The 16,899-nt window shown below is 51.9% G+C and overlaps 2 protein-coding genes across 3 annotated transcripts; one reads left to right on the top strand and one right to left on the bottom strand.

Moving 5' to 3' along the window:
* The first annotated feature begins 4,864 nt into the window (after nt 1–4,864).
* LOC138841721 (interleukin-27 subunit alpha-like) lies at nt 4,865–12,446 on the top strand. 2 transcript variants are annotated; one of them, XM_070042548.1, is made up of 5 exons: nt 4,865–5,431; nt 7,625–7,785; nt 7,869–7,967; nt 8,949–9,107; nt 12,031–12,446. In XM_070042548.1, the coding sequence occupies exons 1-5, from the start codon at nt 5,401–5,403 to the stop codon at nt 12,316–12,318; spliced, it is 738 nt and encodes a 245-aa protein (XP_069898649.1). In that variant the 5' UTR covers nt 4,865–5,400; the 3' UTR covers nt 12,319–12,446. The 2 variants fall into 2 exon arrangements, with proteins under 2 accessions (XP_069898649.1, XP_069898650.1); XM_070042549.1 differs by lacking the exon at nt 4,865–5,431 and adding an exon at nt 7,225–7,257.
* Nucleotides 12,447–12,817: 371 nt separating this feature from the next.
* Nucleotides 12,818–16,848, bottom strand: LOC138841718 (apolipoprotein B receptor-like). Its single transcript, XM_070042538.1, has 4 exons — nt 16,740–16,848; nt 13,897–16,401; nt 13,533–13,798; nt 12,818–13,454 (listed from the first exon to the last, which is right to left on the bottom strand). Exons 1-4 carry the CDS (start codon nt 16,794–16,796, stop codon nt 13,385–13,387), a joined length of 2,898 nt encoding a protein of 965 aa, XP_069898639.1. The 5' UTR covers nt 16,797–16,848; the 3' UTR covers nt 12,818–13,384.
* Nucleotides 16,849–16,899: the final 51 nt, after the last annotated feature.

Here is a 16,899-nt window from a genome sequence, read left to right as displayed (position 1 = left end):
GTGGCCAAGACTGGCTAGGGGCATGCTGGCCAGGGCTGACTAGGGCGAGGTAGAGGCATCTAGGTGAAGGCCAGAGAGGATTCTGGGCTGTGGCTTATATATACATATACATATATATATATATGTGTGTGTGTATATATATATATATATATGCATATGTATATGTATATATGGGGGTCTCTAGTCCCTTTCTATGACTCCTCCTTCTTACCCCGAACCCCTCAACTTCCTCAGCTCTGACTTCAGCCTCATCTCTCTTCACCTTCTTCCCCCACCTCTCTCTTTCCTTCAGCCCTATTAATGACAGCTAGCATTTCTTGAGAATTTCCTGTGGGTCAAGCCTTGGATTCTAATAATAGCTAAACCTCAGGGTTACCACACGCCACACTGTGCTAAGCATGTCACACAGCAAATCCTCTCATCTGTTGTGTTCTTTTTCCCCTCCTTCTCATGGGCAGATGGGGAAAAATGAGGCATAGAGAAGTTAAAGCACTTGCCTAGGGTCACACAGCTGCTCAGTGCCAGTCCCGTGTTCTGCTCGTAACTGTCCCAGGAGTCCCCCTCCTGCTGCCTGACTTGCCTCCCCCCTTGTCTTTGAGCCCACACTAGGAAGTACTGAACTCCAGTAGAGAGCTCTGTGGGATTCCCAAGCTGGGGCCAACCTTAAATTCTCCCAAATTCATCCTCAGGTCCAAGCTGAGAGGCAAACGGGGCTGCGAGTGGGGGGGCCTCGGTTTACAGATGTGGAATCTGAAGCGTAGAGGGGCCATTGAGTAGCCCCCCCCCCAAAAGAAAAATGCACACAGGAAAGAGCAGAGTGGCACAGGGACTCAAGCTGGGACTGTTCATGCCTGCCTATTATTTTCTCGGTAGCCACAGCCTCTTGGACTTCCTTCTCACATCTGACAGCCCCAGCCACCTGCCCGGTCCTCAAGCCCCTCATAGTTCAGTCCTGGCCCTGTGCCCACGTGCATTTCTGTGGCCTCAGTAATCAGCATCCCTTGGGGAAAAGACACCTCTCCCCCTCCCCTCCCAGATCTGCCCTCCCCTGAGGTTGCCAGGGGACAGTGATCTCAGTCTCCACACAGGAACGAAGGAACTCTCTTCCCAGCCCTCCACAGTCGTAGGCACATTTAGGGGCAAAACTAGGGGCAAGGGGTGGGGGGAGAGAAGAAAATTGGACACCCAAGCCTCTTGCAGAGTCTTTGAAGTATGTCCTGGTGGGGCTGGGTATAACCAGAGGCAAATCATGTGCTTAGAATACTCCAGACTCTATGTCCCATTCCCAGCACAAAGAAAGTAAGAAAGAGAGGGGGGAGAAGGAAAAGGAAAGAAGGAAGGAAGGAAGGAAGGAAGGAAGGAAAGAAAGAAAGAAAGAAAGAAAGAAAGAAAGAAAGAAAGAAAGAAAGAAAGAAAGAGAGAGAGAAAGGAAGGAAGAAAGGAAAGGAGGGAAAGGAAGAAAGCCAGCTAGCCAGATGTTGCTGGCTCATACCTGTAATCCTAGCTATTCAGAAAGCTGAGGTCCAGAAGATCTCAGTTTGAGGCCAATCAGGCAGAAAAGTTCACAAGACTCCAAACTAACCAGCAAAAAGCAAGGTTGGAGGCATGGCTCAAGTTGGTAGAGTACCAGATGAGCAAGGAAAGCAAGTACAGCCCGAGGCCAAGACCAAATACTTGCAAAAAAGGAAAGAATGCCTTGTACCTGGGCTCAGAAGGTGGCTCAGTGGTACAGTGCTTGCCTTGCATGCATGAGACCCTGGGTTCGATTCCTCAGCACCACATTAGCAGAAAAAGCTGGAAGTGGCATTGTGGCTCAAGTGGTAGAGCACTTGCCTTGAGCTGAAGAGCTGAGGGACAGTGCCAGGCCCAGAGTTCAGGCCCCACAACCTACAAAAAAAAAAAAATCTTTAAAGAATGCCAGGTACCTGTTGTTTACACCTGTCATCTTAGCTGCTCCGGAGGCGGAGATTTGAGGATCATGGTTTAAAGCCAGCCTGGTCAGGAAAGTCCATGAGACTCTTATCTCCAACTAACCACCCAAAAGCTAGAAGTGGAGCTCAAGTGGTAGAGTGTCAGCCTTGAGTGGAAAAGTGTAGGGGCAGTGCCTAAGCCCTGAGTTCCAGCTCCAGAACTGATACCAAAAGGAAAGGAAAGGAAGGGAAAGGAAAGGAAAGGAAAGGAAAGGAAAATCCTAGCCTCAAGGTAGAAACAGGAGGATCACGGTTTTCAAGAGAGGGACTGTGGGCCTCCTTTAAGCTCCCTGTTTTGAGTGGGAAGCTGTGCCTGCATCAGGATCTCTCCAAATGTTCTGGAAGCTTCCAGATTTCTACCTTTCCCTTGACTTTTCCACTGGACAGTTGTGGAGGGGGCGCGGAGGGGGGGGTGCTTACACATGTGTATATGTGTTTGTGTGTGTGTGTGCCAGTACTAGGGCTTGAACTTAAGGTTTCGGGTCTGTCCTGGGTGCTGTCCCTTAGCTTTTTCTGGTTAATGCTCTATCACTTGAGCCACAGCTCCATTTCTGGCTTTTTTGGTGGTTAACTGAAGATGAGTCTCACAGACCTTCCTCCCTATATGGGCTTCAAACTGCAATCCTCAGCTGGGTGCTGGTGGCTCACGCCTGTAATCCTAGCTACTCAGGAAGCTGAGATCTGAGGATCAGGGTTCAAAGCCAGCCTGGGCAGGAAAGTCCATGAGACTCTTATCTCCAATAAAACACCAGAAAACCAGTAGTGGTGCTGTGGCTCAAGTGGTAGAGCACTAGCCTTGAGCTGAAGAGCTGAGGGACAGTGCCCAAGCCCAGAGTTCAAACCCCAAGACTGATAAAAACAAACAAAAACCTGCAATCCTCAGATCTCAGCTTTTTGAGTAGCTAGGATTAAAGGCATGAACCACCATGAGCCATCTTGGTTTCACTTAAATCTTAGTTTTGATGAAATTTTGGTTTCACCTAAGGGTTACTCCAAGCCTCAGAGCTGATATAGAGTCCGGGGGATCCCCTCCAGCCCAAGCTGGAAACAGGGTCATGAAGCCCAATCCTCATTCTGTCCCTGTGTGTCTTGAAGCAGACTCCTCTCCCAGAAGGAACCCTGAAGTCACATCTACAGAATGCAATTCCACTCTGAGCCCAGGAGTGTCCCTCAGGCTTGGGAAAGAACCAAAAACCAGGCTCATGGTTCCTTTCTTTGTGTTCCCAGAACCAGAAACCAAGCTCATGGTTCCTTTGGTCATGTTCCCAATCAGTTTTTATTTCCTTACGTAATACTAGTAACCACCCTTGAAAACTTCTGTCACGTTTCAATGAGGAAACTGAGGTCTAAATCAGGTCCGTGACTCACCTGAGGTCTACATTAGAGTCCATACCCCAGTCTTTCTGGTTTCCTTTCTCCTCCTTCTGGCCACATCCCTTCCATTTTCCCCTGGATCTAACCCAAGCCACAGGCCCATCCACCAAAACCCACTTGTGGAAACTGAGACCCAAATGGCCACACACTGGTCAGGACCATCTTCCAAGAACATAAACAGAGTGCTAGGACCTGATCCTAGCTATTTTGGAAATGCCTGACACCACATCTCAGCCAATAATAAATAGGGTCCTCTTGAGGAAGACCTTACTAAAAATAAATAACTAAACCAAGCGCTGGTGTCTCGTGCTTGTAATCCAGGCTACTCAGGAGGCTGATAGCTGAGGATCATAGTTTGAAGTCAGCCTGGGCAGGAAAGTATGTGCAGACTCTGATCTCCCATGAACTACCAAAAATCTGTTAGTGGAGCTGTGGTTCAAGTGGTTGAGCAAAAACAAAAGCTCAGGGACAGACAGCACCCAGGCCCTGAGTTCAAGCCCAGTACTGGCACACATGCACAAAAAAGAAAACAGTGAGTGTAAACTTGCTGGAGGGGAATAGGTTGAGGATGGGAGTGTGTCTGGTGGAATCAACTGCTTCCTGCTGAAGGGTAGAGAAAGGAACAGGGCAAAGGATCTCAGGGAGCCTTCAGAAGGGCAGGAGATCTGGAAGTTGTGATCCAACATGCTTCCCATAAGCAGCCCCACCTGTTGGGAAGTAAGAGCTACCACCACTAGGAGGCGCTGCTAGGAAAACCACCTGATGCTGTGGCTGGACCCCTGCAGCCCAGATTCCTTCTCCTGGGATCCATAGCCCTGTGCACAGCTCACAGGCTGCAGATGATACTTTCTTGGCACTTTGTCTCAGGTGGGGCTGGTGGTCAGTGCCCAAGCAGGGCTGAGGAGGTGGGGTACAGGAAGGGGAAGCCCCCTTGGTTTCTGTCTCACAGCAGGGACCCAGCAGGGAAACCCCACAAGTCCCCAAAGGAAAGTGGCAGCTTGGGGAAGAATAAGAAACCCCCATGTTCTCCCTGAAGATGGGAATTCCAGGGTGTGGCAAGGCAGGGCCTCCTGGCAGGGAGTGCCACCGTGGTCTCGGTAGACCAGAAGTGTGAGGATTATTGTGGGTCCTGGCTGAGCCTTGATCCTGATTTCACACAACTGCAGAATGGCCACAGGCTGAGCCCGGATTTGGAGCATTGACTGAACTGTGTTATCCCAAGCCCAAGCCTGAGTCTGCACTAAGTCTTTCTAAGTCATTGTCTCAGCCAGATCTTTGGCTATGCCTGGCACAGGCTTTTGCTCTAGTTTCAAAACCAGACAGAGCCAGAATATTGGCTCTAGATTCTGCATCCAGTCCCAACCCAAGTCTGGACTGTGGATATACTGAGCCCTAATCCTCTCTATGACTCTGGCTAAAGACTAAGGCCATTAGCCTTGGATGGAGCTGACGCTGACCTCAGACATGGCCTTGGACTTGGTCTCATCCATCCCAGAGTCTAGGTATAGATGATCCATCTTCGTGCCAGCACTGAGGATGGCAGACTGAGCCCGTGATCGCCACACCCAAAGACACATCCAGCCACCATGGAGCTCTGACTTCCCGTACAACCTCATTTATCTGGTAAACCAAGAGAGCGAAGATGACTCAAAGCCCCAGTGGGCAATCCCCTTACCTGGCCATCCATCTTGCTCAGGACAGTGGATGGATGATGGTCTTGGTGACTGCTAGAAGACAGGACAGGGTTAGGTCTCAGAGCCCCACCAATGGATAGACCTGGACAGCTTGTCCAAGAGCAAGGGACCTGATTGAAGGAAGGCTAGACCTGAGAGCAAAGCTTGGATCGACTGAAACCCCAGCTTCCCGTCACCCCTAATCCCCCTCCCCCTGGGAAGGGAAATTACATTTCCCCATTTTAGCAAGGGTGGGGAAGAGGGAAGATTGAGTGAAGACAAAGCCGAAAGTACAAGCAGGATAGAAAGTGAAACCGGGTGCAGCCCCCAGTATAAGACCCCCCTACTCACGAGATGGCTGCACTCGCAGGCTGGGCCCTGACATGGGCCAGGAGGCAGGAGACCTTGGCTGGCGTGAGTCAGAGGCCGAGGCTGGGTGGAGGGGAGGGAGGCTTGCTGGAGACTGGGCTGAGGATGGGAGAGAGGGACAGGGTGGGATGGGGTTAAGGGGTGAGGGATTGCATCTTGGCCACAAGACTCTGGGTCTGACTGGGGAATGGGAGGGGAGAGGGACAGCTTTACTGAAGTGGAAGGCTTTAGGTTGATTTGATTTGATTTGTGCTCATACTGGGATTTAAACTCAGGGCATGGGTGTTGTCCTCTAGCTTGCTCCTTTAAGGCTTGCACTTTACCATTTGAGTCACCACACCTCCACTTCCAGCAAGCTTTTTGGGTGTCTCATGAACGTTCTTGCCTAGCTTTGAACTTTGATGATCGGCTCTCAGCCTCCTGAGTAGCTAGGATTACAGACGTGAGCCACCTGACTGAGCCCATCTCTATGGAGGGCTTTTATGTATTCGGGAGCCAATAGGACTGATTAACTTGGAAAGATTCCAGTCTGTAGTTGGGGGGATGAAGAAAGCAGGGGCAAGAGCTATGGGTAGGGGCTGGGAATGTGGCTTAGTAATAGAGTGCTTGCCTAACCTGCATGAAGCCCTGGATTTGATTCCTCGGTACCACATACATAGAAAAAGCCAGAAGTGGTGCTGTGGTTCAAGTGGTAAAATGCAAGCCTTGAGCAAAAGAAGCCCAGGGACAGTGCCCAGGCCCTGAGTTCAAGCTCCAGAACTGGCAAAAAAAAAAGAGCTATAAGTATAGGAGAAGATGGCAGGGCCAGGTAGGGCTGAGGTTGGAGGATGAAGACAGAGCCCAAGAGCCCAGAACTGACCAGAGAGGGTAGGGACGGCCTGGGGGCTCCAGAGCCCCCAAGAATGGGAAGGAAGAAAGGATGAGTTGGCACAGTTCAATCTAAGTGAGCACTACCTACCAGGATCTGGGGGTCCTCACTGTACACCCCCACCCTCTAGAGAACAGGAAGGATCCTGTTCTGCTTTATATCTCCAGGATGCCAGAGGGTCAGAGTGGTCATAAGCCACTTAGGGAGATCTTAGGCATTGCCAAATCCCACTGAAAGTTTATGGATGGGGGGGGGCCACATGGACAGCTCCCAAAGCTCTCTCTTAGTCTTTGCTGAGGATTCATGGAGGAGCAGGGCTTGGGCTTACAAGATTGTGCATGGACACACCAGGATCCCAGAGCAGGGCTGGATCTGGGGTCAGTTTTGGTTTAGGTTTCGAGGGGAATTGTGAAATGCTTGTAATTGTTAGATTTCCTTGCTCTGAGGGAGAAACCACTGACCCTTGGCCTCTTCCCAGAGCCCCCACCACATGGCTCTGGCTTCCTTCTTTCCAGGAAAACATGGGACTTGAGGCACTCTGCACCGTATAATACATCTGGGGACCTGAGACCCAGAACAAAAAAGGGACTTGCTCAAGGGGAGGCCAGAAGGACAAACAGCCTCAGTCTCCCATTCCTGGCTGCTCTCCCTTTTTGTCCCCTGTCCCTCCCATACTCACTCTGTGATCTGCACCAGGCAGACTCCTGTCCAGTCACCCAGATGCCAGGGAGGAGGCTGGACCAGCCTGTCCTTCTGACTCCCTGGGAGAGAGCCACCTGGGGCTGGCAGGGGGACATTTAAAGTGTTCCAGCTGCTTGGCTGAGCCTGAGGAATCCCTAGCAGAACAGAGAGTCCCCAGATCTGCCTGCCAGGTGGCTGCCTTCCCTGGGTTCCCTGGGACAAGCCTGCAGGCTTTGTGTGGGCTGATTTGGAATCCAAGCCTGGCTCTCTCTCCCTCCACTGGCCCTTCCTTTCCTTCTTTGAAAACTGGAGAATATGTCAGGTGCCGGTGGCTCACGCCTGTAATCATAGCTATTCAGGAGGCTGAGAGCTGAGGATCTCAATTCAAAGTCAGCCTGTGTAGGAAAGTCTGTGAGACTTATCTTTGATTAGCCACCAAAAGGCTGGAGGTAGAGCTGTGACTCAAGTGGGAGAACTCTAGCCTTGAGTGGAAAAAGCTAAGAGACAGCACCCAGGGCCTGGATTTAAGCCTAATAGTAGGAAAGAGAGAAGAAAGGGAGGGAGGGAGGGAGGGAGGAAGGGAGGGAGGGAAGGGAGAGAAAACTAAGGTGAGATCCCAGTGCTTGATCATAGTGTAGGCTCAGGAAAGGCTGGTTCCCTTTCTTCTCTGAAGTTCTCCATCCTTCCAGGGCTCAGCCTGTTGCTTCTTTCCCTGCTTCTGGTACAAGCTGGCGTCTGGGGGTTCCCAAGGCCGCCCCAGAGCCTGAAGGAGCTGCAAAGAGAGTTCACCATCAGCCTGCATCTCGCCAGAAAGCTGCTCTCAGAAGTTCGGGGTCAGGCCCACCACTTTGTGAGTCTAACACAGCTGACTCTGGGGATCGGGGAACCCCCTCAAGTCCTGCTGGTCCCCCACTAACAGACCTTATTACTCAGGCTGAATCTCGCCTGCCAGGAGTGAGCCTGGATCTGCTGCCTTTGGGGGAACAGCTCCCCAATGTCTCCCTGACCTTCCAGGCCTGGCGCCATCTCTCTGTGAGTTGAGGGGTTGGGGGGTGGACTGGGGAGGTGTTGTAGTAAGGCTGGGGCTGATAAGATGACGTGAATTGGGTGGGAAATGAATTGAGGGAGAGAATCTGGAGGAGACTGAATGTGTCATTGGGCATAAAAGGTCGAATGCATCAATGGAGGTCAAGGAAAGACATGAGAATGACACGGGGCACGGAAGAAGTAGGGTGGGAATGGAAGGAGTTTGGGAAGAGTGGTTAATGTGGAAAAGATGGGCTGGTGATTGTGATGGAAATGAGAACAACCAGAGATGAGGGGATATGTTGAAAGTCAAATTGGGGGCCATTGCTGGTGGCTCACGCCTGTAATCCTAGCTACTCAGGAGGCTGAGATCTGAGGATCAGGGTTCAAAGCCAGCCAGGACAGGAAAAGTCCATGAGATTTAGTGTTTGTTTTTGGTTTTTGGTTTGTTTCTGGCCATGGGGCTTGAACTCTGGGCCTGGGTACTGTCCCTGAGCTTCTTTTATTCAAGGTGCGTGCTCTACCACTTGAGCCACAGTGCCACTTGCAGCTTTTTTGAGTAGTTAATTGGAAATAAGAGTCTCATAGACTTTTCTGCCCAGACTGGCTTGGAACCACAATCCTCAGATCTGAGCCTCCTGAGTAGCTAGGATTGTAGGCAAGAGCCACCAGTGCCCAGTACCATGAATGAGATTCCTATCTCCAATTAACCAGTAAAAGGTCAGCAGTGGAGTTGTGGCTTAATTGGTAAAGTGCTAACTTTGAGTAAAAAGCAAGGGTAGAAGGCCCTGAGTCCAAGCCCCAGTATGTGCATCGAAATTTAAAAGAAAAAGGAGGGGAAAAAAATGGAGAATGGAATGGAGGCTGGAGGTTGAATTGGAAATAAGATCCAGATAGAGAGGGGGTGGGGCTTGATGAGGTCATCCATCCTTGACCTAGCCTGGCCTGTGGCCTACTTTGCTGACTCTTCTCTTTTCTTCTTCATAGGACCCAGAGCGCCTCTGCTTCCTCTCCATGAGCCTGCAGCCCTTCCATGAACTGCTGAGAAGGTTGGGGGGCCAGGAGGGCTGGACCAGCTCAGAGAGAAGGCAGCTGTGGGCCACAAGGCTGGATCTCCGGGATCTCCAGAGGCATCTCCATTTCCAGGTAGAGTGGAATTGACTCCAAGATTCACACACAAGGCTCAGTGGTGGCTCAGGGCTTTCCTAGCATGCACGAAGCCCCAGGTTTGATGCCTCAGTACCACATAAACAGAAAAAGATGGAAATGGCACTGTAGCTCAAGTAGTAGAGCACTAGCCTTGAGCAAAAAATAGCTTAGGGACAGTGCTTAGGCCCTGAGTTGAAGCCCCAGGACTGACACACACACACACACAAAATCACACACAAGCCAGTACCGGTGGCTCACGCCTCTAATCCTAGCTACTCAGGAGGCTGAGAACTAAGGATTGAAGTTCAAAGCCAGCCGGGGCACAAAAGTCTGTGAAACTCTTATCCCCAATAAACCACCAGAAAACCAGAAGTGGCACTGTAGCTCAAGTGGTAGAGCACTAGCCTTGAGCTGAAGAGCTAAGGGACAGCATTCAGGCCCTGAGTTCAAACCACATGACTGACCAAAAAAAAATCACATACAAAATTATTTGTCTGCCTTAAAAAATATTCTTATACTAGGCATGTGGTACACACCTGTAATCCCAATGACTCAGGAGGCATAAGTAGAATAAATCTGAGGCCAACCCTGGGCAAAAGTGGGAGACTCTATTTGAAAAATAACTAAAGAAAAAGAAAAAGAAAAAGAGTTGAGTACAGTAACTCATATAGGTTTGCAAACCTAACTACTCAGGAGGCTGAAATCTGAGGATCACAGTTGAAAGCCAGGCCCTGGCAGGAAAGGTTGTGAGACTTTTAGTTCCAATTAACTGCAAAAAAAACCACAAGTAATACTGTAGCTCAAGTAGTAGAGTGCTAGTCTTGAGCAAAAGGAGCTTAGGGACAGTGCCCAGGTCCAGGATTCAAGGCCCAGGACTGCCCCCACCTCAAAAAAAAATTTGGTAGAGTGCCTGTTTTTTTTTGTTTTTTGTTTTTTTTTTGTCTGTCATGGGGCTTGAACTCTGGGCTTGGGCGCTGTCCCTTAGCTCTTCAGCTCAAGGCAAGTGCTCTGCCGCTTCAGCCACAGCACCACTTCCAGTTTTCTAGTGGTTTATTGGAGATAAGAATCTCCTGGACTTTCCTGCCCGGGCTGGCTTTGAACCATGATCCTCAGGTCTCAGCCTCCTGAGTAGCTAGGATGATAGGCCTGAGCCACCGGCGCTGGGCTAGAGTGCCTGTTGAGCAAGCCTGAAGGCAAGTTCAAAATTCCAGGACTAGCCCTCCCCCTAAAAAAAAAATATCACCTCTGCTCTCAGGTTGAGGACATCTGGGGAAGAGACTTCAGACCCCCTGAAAGTGTGGATTACACACTTAGGCTTTGCTCCCTGAGTTTCTGCCTGCTCTTAGGGGCTAGTCTCCAATGACGTCAGTGTCCACTGTCAACAGCAGGCCGACAGCCCAGCCCTCTGATTCGCTGACTTCTCCTGAGTGTTGCAACGGGCAATAGAAATTTTACCTTTCATGAAAGTAAAATCTGGAGATAATCCTTAATGGCAGAGGAACTCCTGGTACCCTATCTCCCTGTATTCCAGCCTCGAGAACAGTCCTGGGAAAGAAACTCAACTCTGCGACCATTCCACAGAGCTCTATAACTTCCCTTTCGTCTTTTCTTTTCCTCCTCTCGCCAGTGTGCACTTGTGTGTGTGTGCGTGCACCTGTGCGTGCACGCAGCTACTAAGGCTTAAACTCAGGGCCTTGTGCTCTCACATGGCTTTTACTCTGCTCAGGGATGGTGCTCTACCACTTGACCCACAACTCTGCTTTTGGCTTTTTTGATGGTTAATTGGAGATGAGAGTCTCATGGATTTATCTGCTTGGGCTGGCTTTGAATCATGACCCTTAGATCTCAGCCTCCTGAGTAAGTAGCTGAGATATGAGCCACCAGCACCATTTTCTTTTTCTGTTGTTGTTGTTGGTCATGGGGCCTGAACTCTGGGCCTGGGCACTGTCCCTGAGCTCTTCAGCTCAAGGCTAGCGCTCTACCACTTGAGCCACAGTGCCACTCCCACTCCCGTTTTTCTGAGTGGTTTATTGGAGTTAAAGAGTCTCTCGGTCTTTTCTGCTCAGGCTGGCTTGGAACTGCGATCCTCAGATCTCAGCCTCCTTAGCAGCTAGGATTACAGGCGTGAGCCACCAGTGCCTGGCTTACCTTCCATTTTCTTAGGGGGAAAAAAAAAACAGACTGAGTGCAGACAATTCATGTTTCTAATCTTAGCTACTCAAGTGTCTGAGATTGGAGTATTTTGGTTTCATGCCAGCCTGGCTTAGGAAAGTCTTAAGACTCTTGATCTCCAGTTAACCACCCAAAATCTGAAAATAGAGTTGTGGTTCAAATGGTAGAGTGCTAGCCTCGTGCAAAAAAATTTCAGGAACAGGCCATGAGTTCACATCCCAGGACTGGCACTCACACACACAGACAGACAGACAGACAGACAGACAGACAGACAGACACACACACACACACACACACACACACACACACACACACACACACACACACACACACACACACCACACACAAATGAATATAACGTGGGAAGACACTCTGAAAAATTTAAAGCCAAGCTGGCTGAGGAAAATATGGCTTTGGAATTACTGATGTCATGAGGAGCGGCTGAGCACTGAGGTTTATTTGTTTGGGTCGTGGGCATAAACTCCGGGCCTGGGTGCTGTCCCTGAGCTCTTTTGCTCATGGGTAGTACTCTACCACTTTCAGCTACAGCGTCACTTTCGGTTTTCTGATGGTTTATTGGAGATGATTCTCACAGACTTACCTTCCCAGGCTGGCTTTGAACTGCCATCCTCAGACCTCAGCCTCCTGAGTAGCTAGGATTATAGGTGGGAGCCACCAGTGCCCAGCACTGGGATTTATTCAGATTCTCCTTGGGGCCTGTGTGTGAGCTGACGCTCTTTCCTTACAGGTGCTGGCTGCAGGATTCAGTCTCCCCCAGGAGGAAATGGAGGAAGAAGAGGAAGAAGAGGAGAAGGGGCTGTCCCTAGGGGCTCTGGGCAGCCCCATCCAGGTGTCACCCCAAGTGTCCTGGCCCCAGCTACTCTATACCTACCAGCTACTACGCTCCTTGGAACTTGTCCTGTCCAGAGCCGTTAGGGACTTGCTGCTGCTCTCCAAGGTGGGCTACCCTGGCCTGGCTTGGAGCTCCCAAAACCCCGGATGGAGTGATCTTTTAACTCCTTCCTTTCCCCTTTAGGACTGGAGTTTGGGAATAGGCCAGTTTCCAACATAGTCGCCTCAGACCAAGCTGAGCTCTACCACCCTCTCAGTCCCCACCCAGTAACTTAAAGCCCCTTCAGTTCTTGCCACGTATTTATTTCTTGGATATTTATTTATTGTTTGGGAAGACAATCGTTTATTTATTGCTTCATCCTCAGGCGGGGCTGCCATACTGGGTACTGGAATTAAAAGTGAACAAACCTTGCCCTCTCTGTTTCAGTTTCCTTACGCAGGAGGGCACCTGGCACCCATGGGACCCGATGGCCCAGGATGGAGTTGGCAATTTCAGGCTCTACCCTGATCCCTTCTTGGCTCATACATTTATTGGGATTCTTGACCCACAACCCCCACCCCATTCCAAACCCAACCTGCTCAGCTGGCAGTTGCCAGAGTAACCAGGAGAGTTCTGGGGCTGCACTGCCATTTTGGAGAAACTCAAGGCAGATATTCTGCTACCCTAACTCATGCTCTTTTGATTCCAAGTGGTGGCCCCAGGCCCTTTGAACCTCTTTCCTCTGGACTGGCTTCTATGCCAGTAGTAGTATCTACACAGCTCTGTGGAGCTGGGCATAGTAGGGTATGAGGGCCAGAAAGGGAAAACTGTAGAACACTAGTGTCCAACCCCCAGTCTTCCTGCTGGAAGAAACAGGTTGGAGAGGTGTTCGTCGAAACAAGTGGACCTGTCACTGGGTCCAGGTGAGGGTTTGTGAAGTTTCCCTCTGAAAAAAAGGACTCTCCACTTAGGGTCCTTCAGTCCCAGTGGGGGTAATCGGGTGTGGGGGACAATGCACCAGCATTGCAAAATCAGGTTCCTTGGTAGAGCGCTCGCCTTGAGCTGAAGAGCTGAGGAACAGTGCCCAGGCCCAGAGTTCAGGCCCCACAACCGCCAAAAAAAGAAAAAGAAAAATCAGGTTCCTTATAGTCAAGGTCTTCCATAGATGTTTGGGTTTTGTTGGTTCCGTGAATGATACATTAAGAGACTGAGGAAGTCAGGGGTGAGCAGAGCCCAGTAGAACCTTCGGAGTCTCTCTGGGGGGCCTGGCTCACTGGGGTTTCGGCCTAGCCAGTCGGGCTTGTAGTTCCTGCATCATGCCAGGATGAGCCATGCCAAATCTAGGGGTGGGAGAGAGGCCGGTGACACTTGGTCCTTCGGGTCTTCCCCATCCCCCAGGGCGGTGTCCCAGTGCTTACCCATGTCCTGTGGGCCTTCTCCTGGCTGGCACTGGGGTCCCTTCAGGTTTGGGGGGGCTTGGCTCCAGGGCTTCCTCTAGCTGAAGAGGTCTGTGTTCAGGAGCTGATGGTTCCTGCTGGGGCTGGGCGCAGGGAGTGTCCTCCTGCTGCTCAGGGACAAGGGACCGACGGAAAGAGGGCCTCGAGCGCTTCTGGGACGAGCTTCTTGAGAGGAGCACACGGCTCCGTGGGACGGAGACATCCAAGCGGGTCCCAGGGAGCAGAGCCTGTAGAATGGGGGGGGGGGGGGAGTGGGACACAAGTGGGTTATTGGGTTGGCTTTTATTTCTTCTTGGTGCACCCTGGATCAAGCTTGAGCCCTCACCTCACTCCAGCTGTTGCCAGGATCGTCTCTGGTACTTTCCACGGCTTCTGTGGTCTCCGAGGGTGCACACACGGCCTCTGCAGAGACCTGGGGTGGTGGCAGCTGCCCCTGGGGCTCCTGGGCCTCCAGTGTCTGGTCTCCAGTCACGTGATCCTCCAGGGCTTCTGGCTCCGCCCCCTGGGCCTCCAGGGTCTGGTGTCCAGTCACGTGATCCTCCACCCCTAGCAGCTTTTCTGCTTCTCCCTCAGGGTGGTGGTCCCCACGCTGCCCCTCGCTGGCTTCTCTTGGCTCCTTCACTTGCCCTTCTTTAGTGTCTTCCAGAAGCCCCTCAACCTGTGCCATGGCTTCAGTTCCCTGTGCTCTGGCTGCCTGGGAACCTGACCTAGTATCATCCATTTCACCAATCCCTTCTTCCATGGTGGATCGTCCCTCCTCGGCCTGTTCTTTCTCCTTGGCCTCACTAGCCTCTGCTTGGCTACTTGGGCCAGTTGGCTCTTCTGCTGAGCCCACTGCGCCAACCTCCTGCCCAGCTTGGTTCTCTCCCTCTATGACTTTCTCCTGCCCTTCAGACTCCCAGCCTCTCTCAGATGCCTCCTCCCAAGAAACACCAGCCTCCTTTTCTGGTCCTTCCCCAGCCTCATCCCCCACAATCTCAGCATCCCAAGAACTGGTCCCTGGGTCCTGGCTGCCTTGAAGACTCAAAACTGCTTCCTCTAGCCTGCAGCCTCCACTGTCTGCCTCCCCTGGCATTGTGACCTCCACTTCACCAGCCTTGCCCTTTCTAGCCTCTGACTCTGCCAGTGACTGGCTTGTCTCTGCCTCCGCCCTTTGGCTTTCTGCTAGTGCCTGGTTCTCTGTGTCGGAGGCCTGGCCCTCTTCTGTTCCATGTGTCTGGATCTCTGGCAGTTCAGACAATGGCCTTCCCTCAGCCTCTGCCTCCAGTGCTTGGCTTACAGCCTCCTCCTCCTCCCCACCTTCAGCATCTTTATCCTCCTGGACATTTCTGCTCTCTGTGCCTTTCCTCCCCCCGTTTTCCCAGGTTTCTGCTTCAGGAAGCTCAGGATCTTCAGGTCCCAGGTGCTGGGGGTGTGCCTCCAGCCCCCTTTCTCCCCGTTCTTCCCTGTGGATTGGGTCTCTCTCAAGCTCATCTTCATTCTGCGCTTCCTCAGCTTGCCCAGCTGGAATCTGGGTGCTTCCCCATGGCTCAGGCTCCTGGTATTCAGTGACCTTCACCTCTAGAGCTTTTTGGCTGATGTGAGCCTTCTCATTCCTCTCATCTATGAACTCCTCCTCAGGCCTGGCCTCTGGGATTGCCTCTACATCTGTTTGATCTTCAGCTTCATCGTCCAGGGCCAGTCTAGCAGCTGGGGCCTCCTCTCCCTGACTGGCCTTGTCAACGCTGACTGTTAAATCCAGGCTCCTCACAGTCTCTTTACCACACAGGTCACCCTCCCCTTCAGAACCATCCCCTGCCTTCTCTGGTTTCTGGCCTTCAGTCTTTCTTTCTGTTGTCTGTCCATCTGCTGCTTCCTCTGTTCCCTCAGGCCCTAAGACCTGGGTCTGTGTGAGGAAAAGAAGCCTTCTTTCCATATCTCCCCTCTCGTCTACTTCCTCCTCCTGATCTCTCTGGGGGACCCAGCCTCTTTCACTAGCTTCTGGAATGCTTTTTCCAAAGCGGAGTCCATAGTCTGTTTCCTTGACTTCTAAGAAGTCAGTGTCCTCCCTGGCTGAAGCCATGCCAGCCTCCTCTTTACCTGGGGCTATCCAGTCTCCAGATTCTGTCCCTGGGCCCTGTGTACTCTCTAATACCCTTGAGCTCTCTCCACCCCACACCACCTCCATCCCCACTTCTTCCCTCGCAGTCTCTTTCTCCCCAAGCCCTTTAGTTTCTGTAGCTGCTTCCTCGTCTCCCTGCTCAGTCTCCTTCCCACTGTCTGCCACCTTCTCCATACTCAGCTCAGGCTTCCCTGGCTGTGGCTCCACCCCTCTGGCCATCCCTTGCCCTGTCACCCAGCCATCTTCCTCCTCCTCCTCCTCCTCCTCCTCCTGCTGTTCCCAGGTTCTCAGTGTCTCCCTTCTGCTCACTTCCTGCTCATTGGCTTCCTCGCTGTTCTCCAGGGCTCCACGGCTCCTGTCTTGTTGAGTCTTAGGCCCTGCCTCAGCCTCCAAAGGGTCACTTGGCTCCTGGCCCTTGACTACCTCCCAGGTGCCAGTATCCTGCCTCTCTGCTTGGGGCCCATGGGAGGTACCTGCTCTCCATCCCCAGGTCTGTTCAGCTGAGCTTCCCTCCTGGCATGTTCCCGTCCTTCCAGACCCTTCCAGTCCTCCATTCCCCTCACCTGGGCTACCTCTAAGACGCTCTACAATCTCCCCTGCTTCCTCCTCTAGACCTTCCTCTGGTTTTCCTGTCGCCACCTCCTCTAGTTCTCGGGCCGCCTGTGCCTCCCTCTGTACCGTGGGGACCTCATCTCCTATGAGGTAGGCCACAAAGGTGCTGAGTGAATCCTAGAAGACAAACGAGAGGAGGGTGAAGGCATTCAGAGGTGGTCCCCAGGGGTCCTGGGCCAGAAGAGTCCAGGGTAAGAAAGAGGGGTTCTGAGATCAGAAAGGAGACAGACAGGGACTGGGATGTACAGAAGAATAAGAAAGAGAAAGAATTGGGCTTGGAAGAGGTATGGGCACATTTGTGGTGGTGAGGGATTGAAATCCAGAAAAGATTGGGGGAGAAGGCTGTCTGCTCCTAGGAAAGGGACCTGAAGCGTGAGGACCAGCTCTAGGGAAGAGGGAAGGTAAGGCAGCAGGGAATGGGTTGGAAATCTCTAGCATCTTTTTGCCCCTCTCACCAGTGCCCCCCTCAAGGCCTGATGCAGCCCAGGGAGGTGCTGCCGAAGGAAGTCCATCCTGTCGGTCTCTACGAGTCCAGAGAGCTGACACTGACTGTCCCCACCCACTCTAAACCCTTTCTGGCCACGACCAAGACACTTCCTCTTCCCCTCTCTCTCC

The sequence above is a fragment of the Dipodomys merriami genome, unplaced genomic scaffold (assembly GCF_024711535.1).
Source record: "Dipodomys merriami isolate MVZ:Mamm:240054 unplaced genomic scaffold, mDipMer1.0.p SCAF_328, whole genome shotgun sequence".
In the NCBI taxonomy this organism is placed as follows: domain Eukaryota; kingdom Metazoa; phylum Chordata; class Mammalia; order Rodentia; family Heteromyidae; genus Dipodomys; species Dipodomys merriami.
The sequence above is the reverse complement of the archived record's forward strand: the minus strand, read 5'-3'. Positions and strand labels throughout refer to the sequence as shown.

Excerpts from the sequence above, each read along its gene's own strand:
- LOC138841721 (XM_070042548.1), top strand. The coding sequence starts at position 5,401 with ATGGGCCAGGAGGCAGGAGACCTTGGCTGGC. Across the intron at positions 5,432-7,624 it reads GGCAGGAGACCTTGGCTGGC|GGCTCAGCCTGTTGCTTCTT; the intron begins GTGAGTCAGAGG and ends CCATCCTTCCAG. Across the intron at positions 7,786-7,868 it reads GGGGTCAGGCCCACCACTTT|GCTGAATCTCGCCTGCCAGG; the intron begins GTGAGTCTAACA and ends CTTATTACTCAG.
- LOC138841718 (XM_070042538.1), bottom strand. The coding sequence starts at position 16,796 with ATGGACTTCCTTCGGCAGCACCTCCCTGGGCTGCATCAGGCCTTGAGG. Across the intron at positions 16,402-16,739 it reads AGGCCTTGAGGGGGGCACTG|GATTCACTCAGCACCTTTGT; the intron begins GTGAGAGGGGCA and ends TTTGTCTTCTAG. Across the intron at positions 13,455-13,532 it reads AGAAGGCCCACAGGACATGG|ATTTGGCATGGCTCATCCTG; the intron begins GTAAGCACTGGG and ends TCCCACCCCTAG.